Consider the following 21,980-nt stretch of genomic DNA (forward strand, 5'->3'; position numbering starts at 1 on the left):
AATAATATGTACATGTATATATAAGTATATAAGGATTAAATGAGATAGTACATGTTAACAGTTTAGAATAGTGCTGAGCACTTAATATTTAGATTTTAGTGACAGCTCCTAGCACCTGAAATTTAAGATTTAACAAAGGAGTTAAGGTATTAAAAAAATAGAATCTAGCTTTTTTGTCTGCCTGTTTGTTGAATCTTGCTTTGGGAAAGTTAGTGTAAGATTTAAATCTCTTATTCTGGTTTAATAGAATGAATAAATTGAATAACAGTCTTACCAGTGAGATAACTACATTTAACCCTTTTTTTTTTCTTTCCTTTGTTTCAGGTTTCCCCTCAAAAAACCTATAAGGTAAGTTGTTCAGTTGCCCTTCATATGTTCAGGTTAACTCTTAATTAGAAGCATTCCTTCGAAATTATGGTGGATTTTTGTGGCTTTTGAAAATGTGGATTTTTTATATTAAGTAGTTTAAAATATCAAAATGTTTTACAAATTTAAAATATAACAGGTGTTGCATATTTTTTCTGGAGAGAGCATTGTTTTGATAACATTTTCAATGTTTTTAATGTAAGCATTTTAAAAGTTTGTTCAAATTGATAGTTAAGGTCACTCCCTATGAAGAGATTTAATTTTAAAATCTATTGTGACTGTTTTCAGTTGTGAGTAGCTTGGGGAGTGCGAATGGATTGCCAGTTTTTGATGTGTTTTATCACTTGGGTAACTACAGCTGCCTTTAGTTAATGAACTTTGGCAAACTGAATCAGTCTTAATTACTTTAAGCCAGTAAAGGGAAAAATCCAGAATGTTCAAATATGCCTATGCCCACATCCATATCTCCATATGTATTCATACCCTGGGATTAAATGCCTTTTCCTCAGTACTTGTTCTTCAACATCTCTTTCTCATCCTGGTTGTTGTGAATATTATTTACAATGTAGGTAGTATATCATTCCTAACTATTATACTACTTTTGTCATTTTTAGTGACAGTGTGGTCCAGGATACCAATGCTGATCTTGACATTTCAGTTAATTGGTAGTGTATGTGTTACGGTGAGGGTCTTATCTGCTGCCCAGCCACTATTTGATCACTGTAGTTGGGTAGGCCATAGGAAAAATAATGATTCTAGTGTCAACTGGGCCTGCCTGACTTGTGTAGCTAGAGCTATAGTGAGGCTCGCCTAAGATTTTTTTTTTTTTAACTTTTCTCATCCATGCTATATTTACACAGTGATTTTGAACCTGATCATAGTATATGTAGAGTCTGGTCGAGGAATGTGTTTAATTATTTTCAGGCACTGTTTTCTTACCTGTTCGGTGGAAATAATAGTAACTTGTGAAAACCACTGAAAGAATTTAAGTTATTTCTAAGAATAAAATAGACTTAATGCTAAATACTACTTTTATTATTTTTAAGCACTTTATATAACCAAATAAATAGACTCTTTATTACACATAGCACAGACTGAATTTAAAACTTCTTGAAAAACATACGTTAGAGAGATTTATGAGACTGTATAGGGTAAACTGATCAGCAATTTTTAAATTAAGTTTTTATTCTGTTGATTTGCTTGTAGTAAATATTTGATTGCTTTACTTTAATTTAGGCATGGAAGTATTTTGAACCGAGAGTCACCAACAGATAAGAAGCAGAAAGTTGAGCGCAGTGCATCGCATGATTTTGATCCCACAGGTAAAACACCATTTTTCCAAAGACTATTGAGAGTAATGAAGTTCAGACTGATACAGCTTAAGCTGTGTAACTACCTGAAACACCAGGAGTTACTGTTTGGTCTGTTCAGGACTCTCCTTCCTCCTCAGTGATGTAATATAAAACCTGTGCATTCAGGAGGAGTTGCGTGCATTTTTAACACTCAACACTATGGATTCCACTATGGAAGCATCATTGTAGAGTGATTTTTAAAAAAATAATCATGAGAAGAGAAATAGTTATTATATCATAATTAGAGATTCCAGTCAGACCAAGGACTTAGTGTTAAAATGAATCATAAGTATGAACAGTAGTAATTCATGAAATCAAAGCAGTAACAACTACAGATTTCTGTAGTTATTTAAAAATTCATGTGTGATTGTGGTAAATTGGAGTATTAGATAAAATCCAACTTCAAAAATTAATGATCATACGATTTTAGAGTAAGCAAATGAATAGAGATCCCTTTTTCTTCAGTCAAGTATTCTGAGCTTAGAGAGTCTTAAGTAATGTTGATCTTTCCTAAAGTTTTCATGCTAGTAGACTTCTGATTATTAAATTCTTAATTTTATACATACAGATTGAACTCCTTTTGTAAAATACGGTCTTTTGTTTTCTCCTTATAAACTCGCTCAGTATTTAATTTATAAAAAAATGCTTGATAATTTTGCTTTTGTCATTTGAAACTGATTTGTGTTCTCTGTGCTCATAACAATTTTACTCAGTTGTACGTTCCTATGACAAAAGATAAAGTAAATGAATGCTAAGGTCTTAGATACACAAATAAAATATCTTTTTAGATATTTTTTGTTTATAAATACGATTTTTAATTTTTAAAAGTATATTTTTTGTGTCTAATATTTCATATTCTTAGTATAAACTGTTATTTTGAAAAAATATTATTATCTAGACAGGGAAGAATAGGAAGTGAATAGCTAATAATTTACTTGCATCTTGAGTAGTAGGTAAAAATGAAGTCCTGATCATCAATTTAGGCTTTGTGGTGGGGTATAACTTCTGGATTTCTATTAAAAGATAATTATCTCTGATACCTAACTTTGACATCATGAGGCTCAGTGGCTTTTATTTATTTATATGATTAGTTACTGTCTTGCTAATGAGTTTCTGCCCAAGTGCACCTAAATAGTATAGTCTTGTTAGAATGACTTACTCTGTATTGTTCACCTGTGATGTGCTGTCTCCAAAGACAGATTTAGCGGAGGGGTATGCAGTGCTTCAAAATGAGATTATCACAGCTTTTGGTGCTTTTGTCATCTCTACAATTGTCAGATGATACATTTTGTAGACTATTCATGTGTTGTTTTGTTTGAACATATTTTTATTGCACTATCTTTTCTTCGATAAATCTTTAAAATATGTCATTACCTGTGCTGTTCGTGACTGTTCTAAGTGCTATCACCTGTGATGTTCATACTTTGTGTTTGCACGATTTAACTTGATCATGACTCATTCTTTTTTCCCCCATGAATTTTTCCCCTTACATTGGTCTCCATATTTTCTATATCTCTCTCCTTTTCTCCCGCTCTTGTGCAGATAGCTCCTCCAAGAAGACAAAGTCTAGTTCAGAGGAGAGTAGATCCGAGATATATGGTAAGCTAATGTAGCTGATTCAGCCTTGCACCTTTGGAGCTTGCTTCATGCTGTTTCCTTTTTTTTTTTTTTTTTAAATAACTGCAGCCTTCCTTGTGTCTGCTCTGCATGGCATGACCTACTGCAGGGAAAGGGAGCCGGGGTTTTAATGTGGCTGCAACTGGGAAGCTTAAGGTTGCTAGAAACTAACATTGTAGAGTAAGGGTAGGCCACATGACCCATCTTCTCTTCCATCTTGTGGATGATGGGAAAGTGATGATGTCTGATATGTTTGAGTCAGCCTCCTCCATGTAACATGGATGGGCTTTGAATTCTTGGCATCTTCTTCCCGTGTCCCATTTGCAGAGATTGGATCATGTAGAATTTCATGGCACCAGTCTTTCCCTCTAAGTGTAGCACTGGTGTGATTCAGAGGTGTTAGCAGTTCTTTGGAATTCTTATTTGATTTTTTTATTTGTTTTTAATTGCCTTCATTATCTGAAAATGCTGTTCGTGTATGATTTATCCACAACAGCAAAAATACCTTAAGTATTTTATTTCTGTGGCTTGAAGAATTTGTTTACGCCTTTTATAAGTTTCCCTGAAGCTTATTCTGAATGGGAAAATTTCAAAATGGTACCTTTTAAAGGTATTTTTCACAAAGAGCAGGTTTAATCTGAATGGTTAACTTTTTGCAACAGAAGATTGAAACACTAATATTTCTAGACTGTGTCCTGTCTTCCAAAGAGAATATAAACCATGTTTGTGAAGTTCATATGTGTTTTTCCCTTTCCTCTGCACAGTGTTACCTGCCATCCTCTTCCCTTGTTTCGGCATCCAGTTCGTTTTTTGAGAAAAGTGAATAGGAGAAGCACTGCTTGGAGCCAAGACTTTTAAAATAACTGAAAGACTAATAAGTTACTTCTTTTTATGAAGATTCCAAATTTGTCCTCAAAGGAGAACCAGGTCTTCTCTAAAAGAACAAAAAGTCTATCAAACGGAAGTTCCCCCAGATGTAGCTGTTTCCTAGCTTGACATACATGAAAGGAAACAAATATATGAGAATGCCCCTCCCCCCTTTAAGACATTTTGTAATTTGTATTTCCTGACACTTGAGCCCACAGTGTCACATACTTTTTAATATTACGAGGCTTCAGTGTTTGGTTATAAACCAGTTAATGCTTCTCTGTGGGATAAATACGGTTCTTTGCTTTGGTTTTTGTGACCAGTACCTTTTTCGTGCAGTGAAACCTCTTACAGTAGTTCAAGATGAAATGTGCACTGTGCTGTATGGCATGGCAGGTTTGTGTTTTTCCTCCCTTCCAAAGTATTTGGCTTCTCATAAGTAAGAAATAGCTTCCGAATTTCTCGAGACTCTGTCTTTCTGTTCTACATAAAGAGCTTCCTATGGTTTATCCTCTCCTTAGGAATGTGAACACCATCTTTACGGCCCCCTTCTTTTCCAGTAGCCTTTGCAGTGTTGTATTTCACCTCCCCACCATTTTCCTAGATCTGTGGTATGTATGCAAAAGCTTGCTGTTTGATTTGGATGTTAATATTTCAGTGATAGGAATATCAATGCTAGTTCAGGCATGCCATTCGCTTGTTAGTAATAGAAACATTTTAAGTGGTAATGGGGAAACAAGGTGTGGCTTCTTTGTATGTTTGTTTCTTGAAAACCCTCGAAATACCTTTTCTGGAAGGAACTGAGCCGTGAGTCTTTAAAAAGCACTTATAAAAGGGATGAGTTGATCGGAACAGAGTTAGCATACTAACTTAAATCTCTTTGACATTACAAATATTTTGTCACCTGTGTGAATGGACTCCTTCAGACTTTGTGCAGTTAGCACAGTTGGAAAGGAATCTCTAGGGAGTCCAGAAAAGCTTGGAAATACTGAAATATGATGGAGTAGAATTGTAGCAACTGCTGACATTGCTTTAGTGTAGGGTCTCTTAACAAGCCCACTTCTAACTTTTGAGATTATATATGGTCTTGGGGTAAAATTCATTAGCTCACTACTTAGACGAATGCTAGTTCTTTGCTTACAAATTACTTATTTTGAACTCTCTTGGCTATTTTTAGAGCTACTTTGTGAGGTAGATTTACTTTGCTCATTTTAAAAGGAAACCAAATGTTTGTTTTGTATGGACTTCTTTTGTTAGGTTTCTGCCTGGTGCAGTAGGTCAGTACTTATTCCATTTCTCCTTATTTTTCCTTCTGCACCTTTTGGAGTCCGTTGATCACGAGCAGATCGTGTTTCTGATTTGCAATTTTAATTATACTTAATTTTGTCTTTTTCTCACTACTATCGTAATGGAAAATTCTGTGGATTTTTGTGGGATATGAGAGAAGGGCAAGGGAATTTTGAGTTTGCAGCTTCTTCCTACCTTCTGTCTTGTTTCATGAAGAGATTCTAGCTGATAGTATTATGTACAAGAAATTAACCCATGTCTTTTTGAACCTGTCTTAATCTGCTGGGACTACTATAACAAAATACTAGAGACTTGGCTTAAATAACAGAAATGTATTTTCTTGAAGTTTTGGAGGCTTGAAGTATGAGATCAGGGTGCCAGATTCTGGTGAGCTCTCTTTCCTGGCTTGCAGATGGCCACCTTTGGCTTTGTGCTCACATGGCCCTTCTTTGGTGTGAGCTCATGTAGAGAGAGAACAATCTCTCTGGTGTCTCTTCTTCTAAGGGCACGAGTCTCATCATGAGGGCCCCACTCTCTTGACCTCATCTCATTCTGATTACCTCCCAAAGACCCCATCTGCAAATACCATTACGTTAGGGGTTAGGGCTCAGCATATGAATTTGGGGGGGGACACAAGCAGCAGTCCGTAACAGAGGCAGACTATTAGTACTTGAACTGTCCTGGTTGGATACTTCAGAGTGTATTTTTAAAAAATTCTTATTTTTTTAAATTCAGCTTCTTCAGATTCATAAATATAAAAGTCCTTGGTTTGACTCTTACTCTCACAAGTTATTATTCTTTCTGCTTTCTTCTTTAGCCTGACAAAGAGCATTCTACAACATGAACCTTTTATTTCCTCATAAGTCATTCACTTCTTAACCTCTTGAAATCTGACCTCTGAACACGTACTATCTGGAAGGTGAACCAGAAGATCCTTAAAAATCAGTACTTTTTCTCAGTTCTCACCTTCCTCTGAACAATTTGGCAGTGCTGATGCCCTTTTTTTTTCATTTCCATGGTATTGCATTAATCTGGTCCTTTTCTGTCTGCAATTGTTTTGGCTTTTCTTTACTTGATTGCTTTTTCCCTCTTATAAATGTAGGCATGGTCCACTTTTCTGTCCTTGATCTTTTCTCCTGTTTCCAGTCTTCTATTTTTAACCATTTCCTGAATACTTTCACTCTAACCATCCTTCAATTTTTTTTTTAATGTTTATTTTTGAGAGAGACACACAGAGTGCAGCAGGGGAGGGGCAGAGAGAGAGAGAGAGAGAGGGAGACACAGAATCCAAAACAGGCTCCAGGCTCTCAGCTGTCAGCATAGAGCCTGATGTAGGGCTCGAACCCACGACTCGTGAGATCGTGACCTGAGCTGAAGCCAGACGTTTAACCAACTGAACAACCCAGGTGCCCCTAACCATCCTTCAAATTCGGAATGGCCAGTGTGGGATTCATCATTGTTCCCAGTGGCCAGAAATCAGACTTTCTTTTGATTTCCCTGATTCTTTTCATGGTACCGCCGTTCTTCCATTCACCTAGTCTCATTTTCTTGAAGTTACCTTTGACTTCTCTCTTTCCCCTGTCCTCAGTAGTCCACTGTTTGCCAAGTCCCATTGATTCTACCCTCACGTTATTTTTCAGCCCTCACTCGTTGGTTCTATTACCACCACTTTGTTCAGTTTTCCATCACAACATAAGACTATTTTCGTAGACTCGTAACTTTGTTTCACATTGATTCACTTCCTTTTCTCCATTCTACTCTTTCTGTTAGTACTACTAAAGTAAGGATTTGGTCATTCACTCACTTACTAGGAGAGTACAAATAGTTTAGATATGCTGTAATTTGTTTCCAGTTTATCATTCTGCCCTAATCTCCTACTGTTAACTTCTACTACCACTCACCTAGAGATACCAGCCCCTCCTCCAAAGTTTCACTTTCCAAACATAGCTTGGTATTCTTTTTTTGCTCATGCCATTCCCATTGTCTTGAACGGTTTACCTCCTTTTAACTCTCCTTCCTACAAGGCGCCATTCAAATACTACCTCCAGCATAGGGCTTTCCTAGGTCCACCCCACTCCTCTGTTGTCTGACCTTCGACATCCTGCTTTGTGTCTACTGTTTTGACTGTCTTGTTATTTTTTATCTTCATCTGTGCATCTCCCGTAGTGTCTGACACAGGGGGGGCACACATCAAGTGAGTTATGAATGAGTGATTATTGATATTGGAATAAAGTATTTTAGTAAAGAGAATCGATAGAATAAAATGGTAGCTCACCTTGATTGGATCTTTCTTGTCTTCAGAAAAATTTTAAGGTAGAAGAAAATTTAACTTAGAAAAGAGCCTCGTTGCTGGTAATAGTCTAAAAGAATGAAATCAGCCTACTTGGAAGTTAAGGCTTCCTCTTGCTGGCAGCATTGTGCATTTAGAATCCAGAAGCTTCTTAATCAAAGGATTATCTGAGGTCTTACTCATAAAACATGTATGTCTGGCAGCAGTTTAAAAATGAGCTGTTTTTTATGAGGTTGCACATGGTCTTTCTCCACACCCTTCCCTGAAGCTAATTCTTAAGAGGTGAGACTTCGAGAAGTTTGGTCATGTAATAAAATCAAAGGTGAAGAAAGACTAATGTGCTTTCCCTGGAATAAATGCAGTATGGAAGGGTTCACATATTGCCTTGCGTATTTAACACTCCATTTTCCATAATTTGCTCTTTGGCACTATGGTTGTTGCCTTTCTCCACATATGTCTTATAGTGAAATCAGAGAGAACTTTCTCCTCTTTTTCAGGGGACCTTTTCATGACTTCTTCCCTCCCCACTCCAGAGCACTACAAAGGCTTGATTTTTTTCACTTTTCAAAATACCCTCCTTGGTAATTACCTTTTAAGTAACAAACAGTCATTTTATATTGGTTTCAAACCAATATAACATTCTGTTATAACAAGAAAAAGAAATGTCTTGTTATAAAGAGAAAATAAAATTTAGGAAATAATAGTATTTATATAAATTTTAAAGAACACTCTTTACTGATGATATGAAGCATGATGTCTGTTAGCTTCCAGGTGAAATATGATAAACTTTAAAAAACAGGAAATAAAGAAAAATTTATTTGTAACTAGAGTTATTTTAGGGTAGGTGGGGAACCAAATTACTTTAGTTAGAATTTAGGCAAGGCAGGAGATTAGTGTCCTTATAAAAGTACTTCACTACTTTGCATGGTTTTCAGGCCTATGATTTTACTTTTTCCTAAAAAGTGATTGAATATGGTTTAGAATTTCCCGTATATAAAATACATGCAGATTTACTTAGTGAATATACAGTGAGTACCTATTGTATGCCAGGCACTATGATAAGGGATGGAGATGCAAAGATAATAGGATCTGTACGTGCTTTCTAGGAGTTCACAGTCTAGCACAAAAGAAGAATCTTAATACGTTTTGGTAAGTACTGTAATAGAGATAGGCACTTGTTTACCAGTGCTCCGTATGCCCTTAACAAGTGGATAGCTGTGAAAACAATCTTCATATGGCACTAAGAACAATGGGAATGAGGAAGTATTACCATGACAAGTTTCAGGGGAGGTTGAGCCTCACCATTATCTTACTTGTTGAGCACTCTCTGTTTGTCTTCACACATGGCACTTGGATGCAGCTCCAAAGTGATTTGGGACCATATAGAAACTCATACTCAGAGGTCAACACATTGTATGCAGTTATCACAGACGATAAGTGATTCAGCAAGACAGACCCACAAACAAACTATGAACTACATGTGTTTGTAAAAACCAGAAAAAGTAAAAATGGTGGACGGTGTTTGTTAGTTGGTTTGTTTTTAATCAATGAAATTTGAAAATGGCTGTTTCGGAGTTAGGACTCCACTGTTATCTCTCCCTTCTTTTATAACATACAGGGCCTGTTATCTGTACCATACTTGGATTCTTTATTAAACATTGTCATTGTTTGTCTATTTGTTTCTCTTTTGTCCTTTCCTGCCAAGATTTTAAGTTCTTGGAGAGCAAAGGCTTCTAGTAGTTTTGTACTTTTCACAACACCTATAGACTGTGGTATTAAATAACTAGTAGACAGATGTTCAATGCAAATTTGTTAAATTAAGAAAGTGGGTTCTAGTTTGTCAAAAAGGATAGTTCAGTGATATAATAATTTAATCTTCGGTGATTTCATTGTTGGTGTATTGGTGATTTCAGTGTTAAGGGTGTTAAGGGTGAGATTTGGGTTAAAATAGCTTCTGGTCTACAACAAGTAGAACATTTCTCCCAATGAGGCGCCTGGGTGGCTCAGTTGGTTAAGCTCCTGACTTTGGCTCAGAACATGATCTTGTGGTTCGTGAGTTCAAGCCCTGCGTCGGGCTCTCTGCTGACAGCTCAGAGCCTGGAGCCTGCTTCAGATTCTTTGTCTCCCTCTCTCCCTTCCCATCCCCCGTTTGCACTCTCTCTCCCCAAAATAAATAAACATAAAAAAAAATAATTTCTCCCAAGAAAAAAGAAAAGCATTTTATTTGATTTTCAATGGGAAGGGACATAATAGATCTAAGCGTTTGAAAGACCGGATTTCTGAATTTTGAATGGAACAACAGCTTAGTTTTTAGTTAATTACGACCCCCAATGTAAGGTTTTGCAGATGGCATAGATTCATAGGACAAAATAGGATCATTAATTTGAATTCTGTGGATTCTGAATCGGCTGTATATGTAAGTCGTGTTTTCTTTTTGTATTGTTCTAGTAGTTCTTATATGTTAAAGTATATCAGATTCTCAGATTAGCAGATAGAATAATAATAAACGGACAATATAGTGGGGTTGGGGAGAGGAGAAAGATAAATAGGATATGTACATAGCTCTTTCTCTGTTTGCTCTTCTCCTTTGGGCCTCATCTCCTTTTGATGTAGAATTAAGAGGGAAAAGTGATCAAGCTGGACAATTTTGAATTGTAGAAAACAGGTTTGCAGTATTCTGAGGTAATTCTACTATATCGTTCAAATTTTAGCAGTCTGTTAGGATCCTAGACATAGTTGCTAAAATTGACAGTGATGGATTTTTTTTCTCTCTTATTAATGACTTTCTTTTCTGAACTTCCATCTTTAGACTCCTCAACTTTTCCAATTAAAGAAAATTTCTCTGTGTCTGAACATGTGCCAGTTCCTGAGATAAGATTGTAAACAAGATAGAGACCCTATACTCTTGAAGCATATAATCTAGTGAGAAGAGAAAAAGAAATAGGAATCAATTGTGAATGATAATGATACTGTGGACATAACAAGAGGGTGCAGTCTGTAAGGGGGTACCCGACCCAGTCTGGATGTTTAGGAAAAGCTTATAAGAGAAGGTGATTTGTTTCTCGAGGCCTTCTTGCTGTCTCCCATATTCTAACGTTGCCTTCTTATAAGAAGAAGCCCTACTCTGTAATATTTCCCTTCTGTATTCCTTCCCCACCCAAATCTAATTTGGTTGTTTTGTTAAAACAAAACAAAATGAAATTTAGACAACGACATAAATGAGGATTGATCCTTTTAAGGAGCATTCCCATTAATGACAGGAGTTTAACAGAAAAATGTTTGTTTGTTTGTTTGTTTGTTTGTTTGTTTTTTAATTTGAGAGAGAGAGAGAGTGGAGGCAGGGGTGGAGAGAGAGAGAGAGAGAGAGAGAGAGAGAGAGAGAGAATGAGAATCACAAGCAGGCTCCACGGTGTCAGCACAGAACCCAACACAGGGCTTGAACTCATGAATCATGAGATCACGATCTGAACCCAAACCAAGAGTTGGACGCTTAATTGACTGAGCCACCCAGGTGCCCATAAGTTAAAAGTGTTTATTAATTGATTTTTTATTGATGGCATGGAGAGATGAGTATTATATTTCTGAGCATGAAAATCCAAGGGCATGCTACCCCTCATCATAATAAAATAATAACATTTATGAGCCGTTATTTATGTTTGTCAGGCATTAAGCTAAGTACTTAATATATATTATATTCAAGTGAAATACACAAACGTAGCAAAACTCTTAATGCCCATTGTTCCTCTCCCTCATTTTTTACAAGCATCCTATTCTCTACAGGGATCAAAAAGACAGTCTGTTTAAGAAGGCCAGTGGCTTAGCACAGCAAACCCCAACATTAGAAACCTTTAATTCACTGATTTTTCAGCTCTTGGGAGGTGGGGTAGGAGAACTGGGGAACATAGATATAAGTATGGGAAAAATCTCTATATTCAGTGTTGCAGCTGTCTTGATTTTTATTTTAAAGTCATGATATCTTACTTTGAAATTTCAGGGGCACCTGGGTGGCTCAGTTGGTTAAACGTCCGACTTCGGCTCAGGTCATGATCTCATAGTTCATGAGTTTGAGCCCCATGTTGGGCTCTGCGCTGACAGCTCAGAGCCTGCTTGGAATTCTCTCTCTCCCTCTTTCTCTGCCTCTCCCCTGCTCATGCTTGGTCTCTCTCAAAAATAAAAATAAACATTTAAAAAATTTAAAAAACAAATTTTAAATAATTTTAAAGAAAATAGATCATCAAATATTTATTTTTCTAATACCGGGCATGGATTTTAAAAGATTCTGATAAGCCATTGCTCTTATTCTAGTCTGATTCTTATATTGATTGTATTATGTACTAGAAATTTACAAAGAACACTTCTTCCTTGATTTTATAACTTTTCCCAATTACTTGAAGGACGCAACATTAAGTCAAACATTGAATTCTGATAGATTATCTTTCCTCTGTCCCCGTTTCATTGTACTGTTTTGTGGAAGTGGTGAATTTGCTAATTCAAATACTGTTTGGTGTTGAGTAGTCTCTAGAATTGAGGGTTAACAGATTTTGATATTGAAAATCAACTTTCTTGAGGTACAATTTGTATAAAATAAGTTGCAGTCCTTTTAAGTGTACCGTTGGATGAGTTTTGACAAATGAATACATTCATGTAACCATTACCTTAATTAAGATACAGGACCATCACCCCAGAAAGTTCCTGCGTGTCTCTTTGTGGTCACTCTTACCCTTCCTCCCAACCCTGCCCCTAGGCAACCACTAATCTGCTTTTGTTACTGTTCTTCAGTTTTGCCTGTTCTCCATTGGAATAACATAGTATGTACTCTCTTTTGTATCTGTTTTCTTCTGCTTAGCATGATGTTTTTGTGATTCTTACATGTTTGCTACACGTGTGAGTTATTCCTTTTTTTTTTTTCCTTGCCAAGTAGTATTTTTTATAACGGATACACGACAGTATGTTTATCCATTCACGTGTTGATGGACGTTAGAGTTGTTTCTAGTTTTTGGTTCTTATGAACAAAAGTGCTATGAATGTTTGTGTACCAGTCTTTATGTGGACATGGGTTTTCATTTCTCTTGGGAGTGAAATTGTTGTGTCATGTGTAAATGCATACTCACGTTTTGATTGGAGTACTCATGTTTATAAGAAATTTCTAAACTGTTTTCCAAAGCATTTGTACCATTTTACACTCCTATCAGCAGTGCATGAGCATTCCAGTTGCTCCACATCCTTGCTAACATTTGATATTATCAGTCTTTTTATTTTTAGCCATTTCTAGTTACCGTATAGTAGTATCTCATTGTAGTCTTAATGTGCGTCTTCCTGATGACTGCAGATGTTAAGCACCTTTACCTGTGCTTATTGGCCGTTCAGTATCTTTCTTTGTGATGCGTTTATTCAGATCTTTTATTCTTTTTCTTTTTTATATATAATTTTATTTTTATTTTTTTAATATGTTTTATTTATTTTTGAGACAGGGAGAGACAGAGCATGAACAGGGGAGGGTCAGAGAGAGGCAGACACAGAATCTGAAACAGGCCCCAGGCTCTGAGCTGTCAGCACAGAGCCCGACGTGGGGCTCAAACTCACAGACCGCGAGATCATGACCCGAGCCGAAGTTGGCCACTTAACCAACTGAGCCACCCAGGCACCCCAATATAATTTTATTTTTAAGTAATCTCCATACCCAACATGGAGCTTGAACTCACAACCCCGAATTCAAGAGTCACATGCTTCACTGACTGATCCAGCCAGGTGCCCCGAAATCGTTTGTTGTTTTTAAAAGGTGTCCCCTAGGGGCGCCTGGGTGGCTCAGTTGGTTAAGCAGCTGACTGGCTCTGGTCATGATCTCGCCGTTCGAGAGTTCAGACCCACGTCAGGCTCTGTGCTGACAGTTCAAAGCCTAGAGCCTGCTTCGGACTCTGTGTCTCCCTCCCCTGCTCATGCTCTGTCTCTCTCTCTCTCTGTCTCTCTCTCACAAAAATATATTAACATTTAAAATAAATAAAGTAAAATGTGTCCCCTTTATTGAATTGTAGAGTTGTTGTTTAAATATAATAAAGATACAAGTCCTTTATCAGATATTTGTGTCGTGAATATTTTCTCCTACTCTGTGGCTTGCCTTTTCATTTATCAGTGTTTGGAAGAGCAGATATTTAAAATTTTGAGTCCAGTGTATGATTTTTTTTCTTCTATGGTTGATGCATTTTGCATCCTAAAAGATCTCTGCCTACCCTAAGGTCTTGATGATTTTTTCCTGTGTTTTCTTATGAAAAGTTGAAACCTTTGTGTTTAGGTCCATGATTCACTTTAATTTCTCATGTAGGGTTATGAGTGAGGTTCATAGTTTGTGTTTCCTGTACTGTGATATACTTATTCCAGGCTTTCGGTTGTAGTAGGCTCACATACTTGTGACATTGCACAACAGCGAGAAATACGTGTATTCATTAACATGCAATCTTTAACATACCCTTTGTTTTGTGCATCAGACTTATTTAAAAGGTCATGCTCTTTGTATAAAAATCTTTATTCTGAAGAAATTTTTATTTTCTCATCATCACTATACTTGCATTATTTTCCATATTTTGTATATTGATTTTTGGTGAAGCATTTAGATACTGCAAAGCTGAAAGTGTTAAATCTCTGGCTAACACAGAGTTCAGGATCTTTAGATCTTGATCTGTGATCAAACAGCCCTGGGTGTCAATCAGGGTTCTGTGATGGGACATCTCTCTTCCTCTGGTTGTGGCCCTCTTTCTCTCGCCTTGCCTTGACTACTTTTGTTTGCTGTCTAGCTAAAAGGAAAACAGTTCTCCTGTAGAATCCAGGTGAGTGTGTGAAAGAAATGAACTGGTTGAGCTCGCAGGTTCTTTCTTTGTCTTTTCTACTTTTTTCTCCTTTCTGTTTATTTTTTCTATGAGCCGGGGTCTGTCTTTGAACTTGTTCGTTTTGGGAGAAGATCTGCCGGTGCTCTTCTTTGTATAGTCAGTTTCCCTTACATAGTCAGTTTTTTCTGAGTAGATTTTTCTGAGAGTGAGATTGGATTTCTCTAGGGTTTACCAGGGGATGCTTCTAGCCTTATGTCCCAAAATACTTGATTTTCTTGGGTTTGAATACTAATTAGAGCACCAAAAAACACAGTGCGGTGGGGAGGATTTTGTGTTACAGATAAATAGCAGAGATGTGAGTAGGCTTCCGTTCTGTCTCCTCTCTAATAATTCATCTTTTCCACTTTGCCGTAGCTGTTTTTAATCTTGAGGCAATTCTACTCTACCTGTCCAGTGAGAGACCAACATATATGGCTCTTCGTGATGTTCTTGTGTTTGTTTTGTTTATGGGGTTAGTACTCTGATTTTTGATAAGGGCCTCATGTGTCATCTTGTGTTTCTCCAGATAGAATACAGTTCATTACAGTTCATTATTAATATGTAATAATGTCTTTTTCTCTCCATTTTCTCTTCCTTCTCTCTTTACCCTGTGGTTCTTGTGCAGGTCTTGTTCAGCGTTGTGTGATCATCCAGAAGGATGACAATGGATTTGGGCTGACGGTCAGTGGAGACAATCCAGTCTTCGTACAGTCTGTCAAAGAAGGCAAGGCATTTTTTAAAACAGTCTTGTCACTTGGGAGCAAACAGAGTAAGAACAGAAAAGCTTCATGTTTCTTGCGCATAATAAAATAATCACATGCATTGCTGGTCATGTGGCCTGTTGGGCTAGATCAGTCTTTAGTGTCATATTTATAGGTACAAATTTACCCTAGGTGATTTTCTTTGTACTCACTAGGAAGAAAACAGTCTCATATAGTTTTAGAAACCGTATGACTCCTTGTTCATGTTTATTCATTATCACTTACAGAAATTTATGGACTTTTATTTTTTTCATGGCACCAGAGATATTTTGGTAGACCAGGTTAAAGAAATGGTTATATGCTCAAAAACATCTACTTTTCCCAAAATGATAATAATAATATGTTCTGTTACTCTATGTCAAATACTTTATTTGGGTACTATAGTTTGAGGTAGGTATTTTTCATCCCCATTTTATAGGTGATATTGAGGCTTAGAGTAAGAAAACATAAAATTGACTGATTTTATGGTCACACAACTAGTGAGTGGCAGAGCCCATGTTTTTTAACCATTTGGTTATGTGGCCTTTTTCAAGAAGATTATCAGTACATGGCAAATGAATTACATTTTGAGTAATTAATTTTTCTTACAGATGGAGCAGCCATGCGGGCTGGAGTACAGACAGGTGATCGAATCATCAAGGTAAGGAAAAGATGGAATTTATGGTAGATTAAAAAACAGCATATATTAGCCATATTTTGGGTTGGATTTGTTTTTTGGATTGGATTTTTCACTTGGAGTTTTACAAAAACAGTGCATTATATAGGATGTATTTATAAAAAACTTATTTATTTTAAGGTTAATATTATTCTACTGAAGGGCATAATAAAAGACTCGAATAAATGGAGTCTTGTTCTGGGATAGGAAAGTAAGTCAGTTATAAAGATCATTTCTCTCCAGACTAATCTGTTAGCAAGAAAGTCTCATCAAAATATACTAATATGATTGAGGAGATGTGTCATTACTTGTGAAACTGATGATTCTTCCAAATGAATTTTACAGAGGTATAAGAATAGCTAAAAAAACAAACACATGTTATGTGTATGGGTATGTGTGAGATGAGATGTAGGGATTAATTCAAAGCAAGTGGCTCAAGTCTAGATACAGACCTATCAATCCAGAAACAAGCCTGGAATTCTGACAAGTATGAAAAGAGTGGATTGGTTACTAATTACTGTTTTTTTTAAGCTTATTTATTTATTTTGAGAGAGAAAGAGGGAAAGAGAGCACGCACGCAAGTGGGAGAGGGGCAGAGAGAGGGAGAGACACTTCCAAGCAGGCTCCACACTTGTCAGTGCAGAGCCTGATGCTCTGCCGTAATCAAGAGTTGGATGCTTAACCGATGGAGCCACCCAGGCGCCCCAGTTAGTAATTATTCTTGAGACAGTTGAGTAATTTGAATACTTAAAATCAAATTACTGTACAGGAAAACACACCATGAATGTATTTACAACTACCTGGAAAAAAAATATTTGAAACTTAGTATAGAGTAGGATATCCTTGCTTGTAAAGAGCATTTTTAAATTCCTAAGAAAAGAATAAATAAATAGCTTAATAGAAAAATAGGCAAAGAATTTTATCAGTTCCCCAAAGTAACTGAAATAAATATTATAGAGAATATATCTCACCTCACTGGTAACAAAGAAGTAGAAATTAAAATGGTGAGTGAGGGGCGCCTGGGTGGGTGGCTCAGTCGGTTGAGCATTTGACTTGAGCTCAGGTCATGATCTCACAGTTTGTGAGTTCAAGCCCTACATCAGGCTGTGCACTGACCGTGCGGAGCCTGCTTCGGATCCTCTGTTTCCTCTTTCTCTGCACCTCCCCAGCTTGGGTGCGTGCTCTCTCTCAAAAATAAACAAGCATTTAAAAATAAAATGGTAGGGGCGCCTGGGTGGCGCAGTCGGTTAAGCGGCCGACTTCAGCCAGGTCACGATCTCGCAGTCCGTGAGTTCGAGCCCCGCGTCAGGCTCTGGGCGGATGGCTCAGAGCCTGGAGCCTGTTTCCGATTCTGTGTCTCCCTCTCTCTCTGCCCCTCCCCCGTTCATGCTCTGTCTCTCTCTGTCCCAAAAATAAATAAACGTTGAAAAAGTAAAAAAATAAAATAAAATAAAATGGTAGGTGCAAATATATTTGGTTGTGAGGAATTTTAAAGATTATTGATAATACACATTTGGCATAGTTTAGGTATGGTAAAATGGCTGTTTTCATAAACTTGTGAGTATAAATTGGGTAGAATCTATTTGGATGGAAATCTGTGAATTTGCATCTAAAATTATATACTTTTAAAAAGTATATAACCTTTGACCAGAAACTTTGCTTTTAGGAACTTAAACCTAAGAAAGTAAGTTTACAAATGTGAACTGGTATATATACAGGGAAATTCATTTCAGCCTTATCATATTGAAAATTTGTAAACAGGCAAATGTGCATAAATGGAGGGTGAGAGAAAGAAATTCCATTTCATCTACATCTGTTAAAAAAAGAATGGATTAGGTCTGTGTGTACCTATATCGAAAGATATCCACAGTAGAATAAAAAAGTATTTGCAGAAAAAAAGGCAGATATAATGTATATGTATATGTGCCTGTGTATCTGGTGTGTGTTTGCTAAAATAGTGTCTCACAGATTAAATTTCTTGGTTAATAGTGATCATCTCTGGTGCGCATGGTTAGTATTTTACTGCTGTTTTTGACACTGACATATTTGAACTTGTAAAAATTAGCATTACTTACATCAACAAAAATAATGTTAGATCCGTGTTTGATATTTATATCTTAATTTGGTTTAGTTGAGACTTTGGATAACCTTTCCCACAGTTAGCCTGTCTGAAAATTAATTTTCATTGTAAAGATTAGGTCACGGTTGGAAAACTCAAAGTAAATTGAGTATTGTGGAAATATTGCTAATTTTTTTATCTTTCAAAAAAATTAGTATGATTTTGACAAATCAGAATTTGTAATTAAAAGCAGAGAAGTCCTTTTTGTTTGCAAGAGTCCTTCACTGTGAAGGACTTGTAAAACCTGTTGCATGGTGTATTTTGTCATTTTTCATGGTAAATTGTAATGTCCTTTAAATCAAGGCCTTATTTTGCATTCAACTTCATTTGATTGCTGAGTATACGTTATAGAACAGTGAGAAAAGTGAATATTGCACCCAATACATACATATTTTAATGTAGTTATGTGTACTATGTTATATTATAATGGGTTGTACTATGTATAATAATTCCTGAAGTCGATTTCTCCATTCTCAGTGAAATGTACCTGACATGCACTTTCCATTTTCTTAAAGGTGAATGGTACATTGGTGACTCATTCAAACCATTTGGAAGTGGTGAAGCTAATCAAATGTAAGTGTTATTCTTAGTGTTAATTGGTTTCTGAATTCCTTAAAGTAGGGATCAGCAAACATTTTCTGTGATAGGCCAGATAGTAAATATTTTAGGATTTGTGGGCCTTACAGTGTGCTAGTCAACTTTGTCATTGTAGCACAAAAACAGCCATACACAGTATGTAAATGAACGGGTGTGGCTGTGTTTCAGTAAAACTTTATTTTGTCAGAACAGTCTGGGCTGGACTTAGCCTCTTGGCTGGAGTTTGCTTTAACCCTGCATTAAAGGAAAGTCTGAGGCGAAAATTCTTAATTTACTAATAACTATCTTCGGTCCACTACGTATACATGGTTGATTATAATATCCTTGTCATTCTTGGTAATATGGTAATACGGAAAGCATATGGTAATATGGAAATGCATGAGTCATCTGAGGGGGAAGAGATTGAGAATTGAGATGGAATGACCCAGATGAACTGAAATGGAACTTTAAAAATCATCTGGCATAATCATGTTTCCTCAGATAAGTAAATGATTAAATAAAATGCAGGGTAGTGATCTCTTGGAAATCTCCAGAGTTAAGAATTTAGAATCTTCTGCATCAGACTATTCCACAGTAAAGTAGACTACAATTGGGGCACCTGGGTGGCTCACTCAGGTATCTGACTTCATCTCAGGTCATGATCTCACGGTTCATGAGGTCAAGCCCGTCGTTGGGCTCTGTGCTGACAGCTCAGGGCCTGGAGCCTGCTTCGGATTCTGGGTCTCCCTCTCTCTCTGCCCCTCCCCCACCCATGTTCTGTTTCTCTCATTCTCTCAAAAATAAACATTAAAAAAATTTTTTTTAAAGTAGACTACAAGTAAGAAATAGTTGTTTATAGCTGAGCAGAAACACTACTGTTTTATTTAATCCATTTTTTTTTTCATAGACTGGACATCTTTTGGATAAATTTAATAAATGGCATTCCTCCTTGGCCATCTTACTGTTTAAAACAACCCTTGAATTCTTTTACGTTTATCAGACTCCCAGTGCTCTAAATGGTCACTGTGATCATAGTTCTTAATCTCAGTATGTTTTAAAAAGAAAAGGGACAATCAAAATTAGGTCTGCGTTTATGAATAAATTTTATTATTTATATGATGAGATTGTGATTTATGCATTTTTATGTGCTACATAAATATGATGGCTTATGATAATAACTAAATATATGCCTGATAACTAACTATTGCAGAGTATAAAAAGATGATTTCTTTAGTTTTTTAGGTTATATATTTTATCCTTTCCAATGTAAATTTTACTTAAAAAATTAAATCCTAGCACTATAGCAAAAGATGACTTATCTAATAATGAGAGCCTAGCTAAAAACTTAAAGCATAAAACACTCTGAGTGTCCAACAGATATAAATTTGCAGTGCCTCAAACCTGTGTATACTATAGCATACTAAAGTATACTATACTTACGCTGGAGGTCCCCCATGTCCTACTGTGTAATGAATGCATTTTCTAGACATAATACAAGTGATTTCAAATGGAAGCAGTTGAAACATAGCTGAGGAAGGGAAGGGAAGGGAAGAAATAGGAAGCTAACAGAGGCAAGCACATGGATAAGTAAATAAGACATAGTAGATGACTTTCTCACAGAGAGAAATATAATAAAAGAAAACCTTGAAAAGTATATGTACCTAAAATACCCCCAAATAATAGCATTTGTGACCAATAAGTGTTAAAAAAAAATGGTTTTTAGGACCCCAGACACTGAAATAATTGACAGTGAGTTCCATGGACAGTTAAATAGGGAGAAAAGTATGAATGCATTTAAAAGTTCTATTGGAAAGTCTAAGAGGAAGATTTTGTTATTCAAAGGTCAGCTATCTAGAAAAGTCCTTAATTTGAAAGTCTCATTTTTTCTCAGTACTAGATAAATGAGCGTCTGTTGTCGAGTCTTCCTGCTCAGGGTTGATTTTGCTTTCTGTGCTTTCTTCCCCCTGTAATATGCTTAGTGAATTTCTGTCTTCTCCACAGTTTAAAATAAAAACTCACTATTTATTTATTGGGTTTTCTTCTCCAATTTTCGTGGGTTTTTTTGGTCATATGCATTTTTTAAAGTTAATTTAAAAGTGCATCATGATATTCTAGAAAATTAGTTAATCCCTGCCTAATTATAGCGTCTTAAAATAGGATCATTCCTTAAATTTACATTTGAGAAATTAATTGAACATAACCATTAGTAGATGGTTGCTACTAACACACTCTTCCCTAAATTAAAAACAATTCTTGGGACTAGAAATTTTATTTGCTTTTATGTAATATCTGATATTTGAGTGGTAATTTGCTATCTGAAAATGGCACTGTTCTTTTAGATTTTTAGGGGAGTAACAAAAGAGAAATGACAAGTTGGATTCTTTTTTTCTGGAGCAATGGTTAGCAGATCATGCTTGCTTACATAACTGGATCTTATAGAACTGTCAAAGATGAAGTAGTGAAATGCTGTAAAAAAAGGTGACAGTGTTCTTTTTCCTTCCCTCCCCTTCCTCTATCTTCCCCTCCAAAGCTGGTTCCTATGTAGCTCTCACTGTTCAGGGACGCCCACCTGGGTCGCCCCAGATTCCACTTGCCGATTCTGAAGTAGAGTCATCAGTCATTGGACATATGTCTCCCATCATGACATCCCCTCATTCACCTGGAGCATCTGGGAACATGGAGAGAATTACTAGTCCTGTGCTCATGGGGGTAAGAGGGGGAAAACTTCTTTATAAATGCTCAGTTTATATAATGGTGCCTTTGCTTTATATTAAGACTTTTGAAGTGTTGAGCTGACAAATTCAAGTTCAAGATAGTAGAAAACAGCTCCCTAATATAAAAATTTACATAATACTTTGAAATGATTATAGGGTATTGGGATAACACATTTAAGTAACAAATATTTAACACCTGCCATATACAAAACAGGAAGTCATTCACAAAAATACAGTTAAGATACCCTATGTTCAAGGTCCTTAGTTATCTTAGAATATATAGTTTAAGAAGACAGAGGTATTTTTGTTTGTGTATTGTTGTGTCCCCAGTGCTTAAAATATTGCTCGGCATACAGTAGGTACTTAAACCTTTGTTGTTTGAGATAGAATCAAGGGTATATGAGTAATTACAGTACAAAGGCAGAATGTAGACATTATGAAGGGGAAAATACTAAGTTCTGTGACAATTCAAAGGGAGGAAGTACATCCAGTTGTAGTAAGGAAGGACTTTATGGA

At 36.4% G+C, this 21,980-nt stretch overlaps 1 protein-coding gene across 4 annotated transcripts in view; it reads left to right on the plus strand.

Annotated features, from left to right (window-relative positions):
* Positions 1–21,980, plus strand: part of ARHGEF12 (Rho guanine nucleotide exchange factor 12) — a 148,331-nt gene that overhangs the window by 72,865 nt on the left and 53,486 nt on the right. For 2 of the 4 annotated variants that reach the window (XM_047070414.1, XM_047070417.1), the window contains exons 2-8: positions 325–348; positions 1,603–1,688; positions 3,261–3,317; positions 15,265–15,363; positions 15,991–16,040; positions 18,690–18,747; positions 21,281–21,459. In XM_047070414.1, coding sequence (XP_046926370.1) covers positions 325–348; positions 1,603–1,688; positions 3,261–3,317; positions 15,265–15,363; positions 15,991–16,040; positions 18,690–18,747; positions 21,281–21,459 — 553 coding nt within the window. The remainder of the gene's footprint in view (positions 1–324; positions 349–1,602; positions 1,689–3,260; positions 3,318–15,264; positions 15,364–15,990; positions 16,041–18,689; positions 18,748–21,280; positions 21,460–21,980) is intronic. The other 2 variants (XM_047070415.1, XM_047070416.1) reach the window with 2 other exon arrangements.

Source organism: Lynx rufus, unplaced genomic scaffold (genome assembly GCF_022079265.1).
Source record: "Lynx rufus isolate CCGP_SWC_20201006 ecotype Redwood Valley unplaced genomic scaffold, mLynRuf1.p SCAF_9, whole genome shotgun sequence".
Lineage (NCBI taxonomy): Eukaryota > Metazoa > Chordata > Mammalia > Carnivora > Felidae > Lynx > Lynx rufus.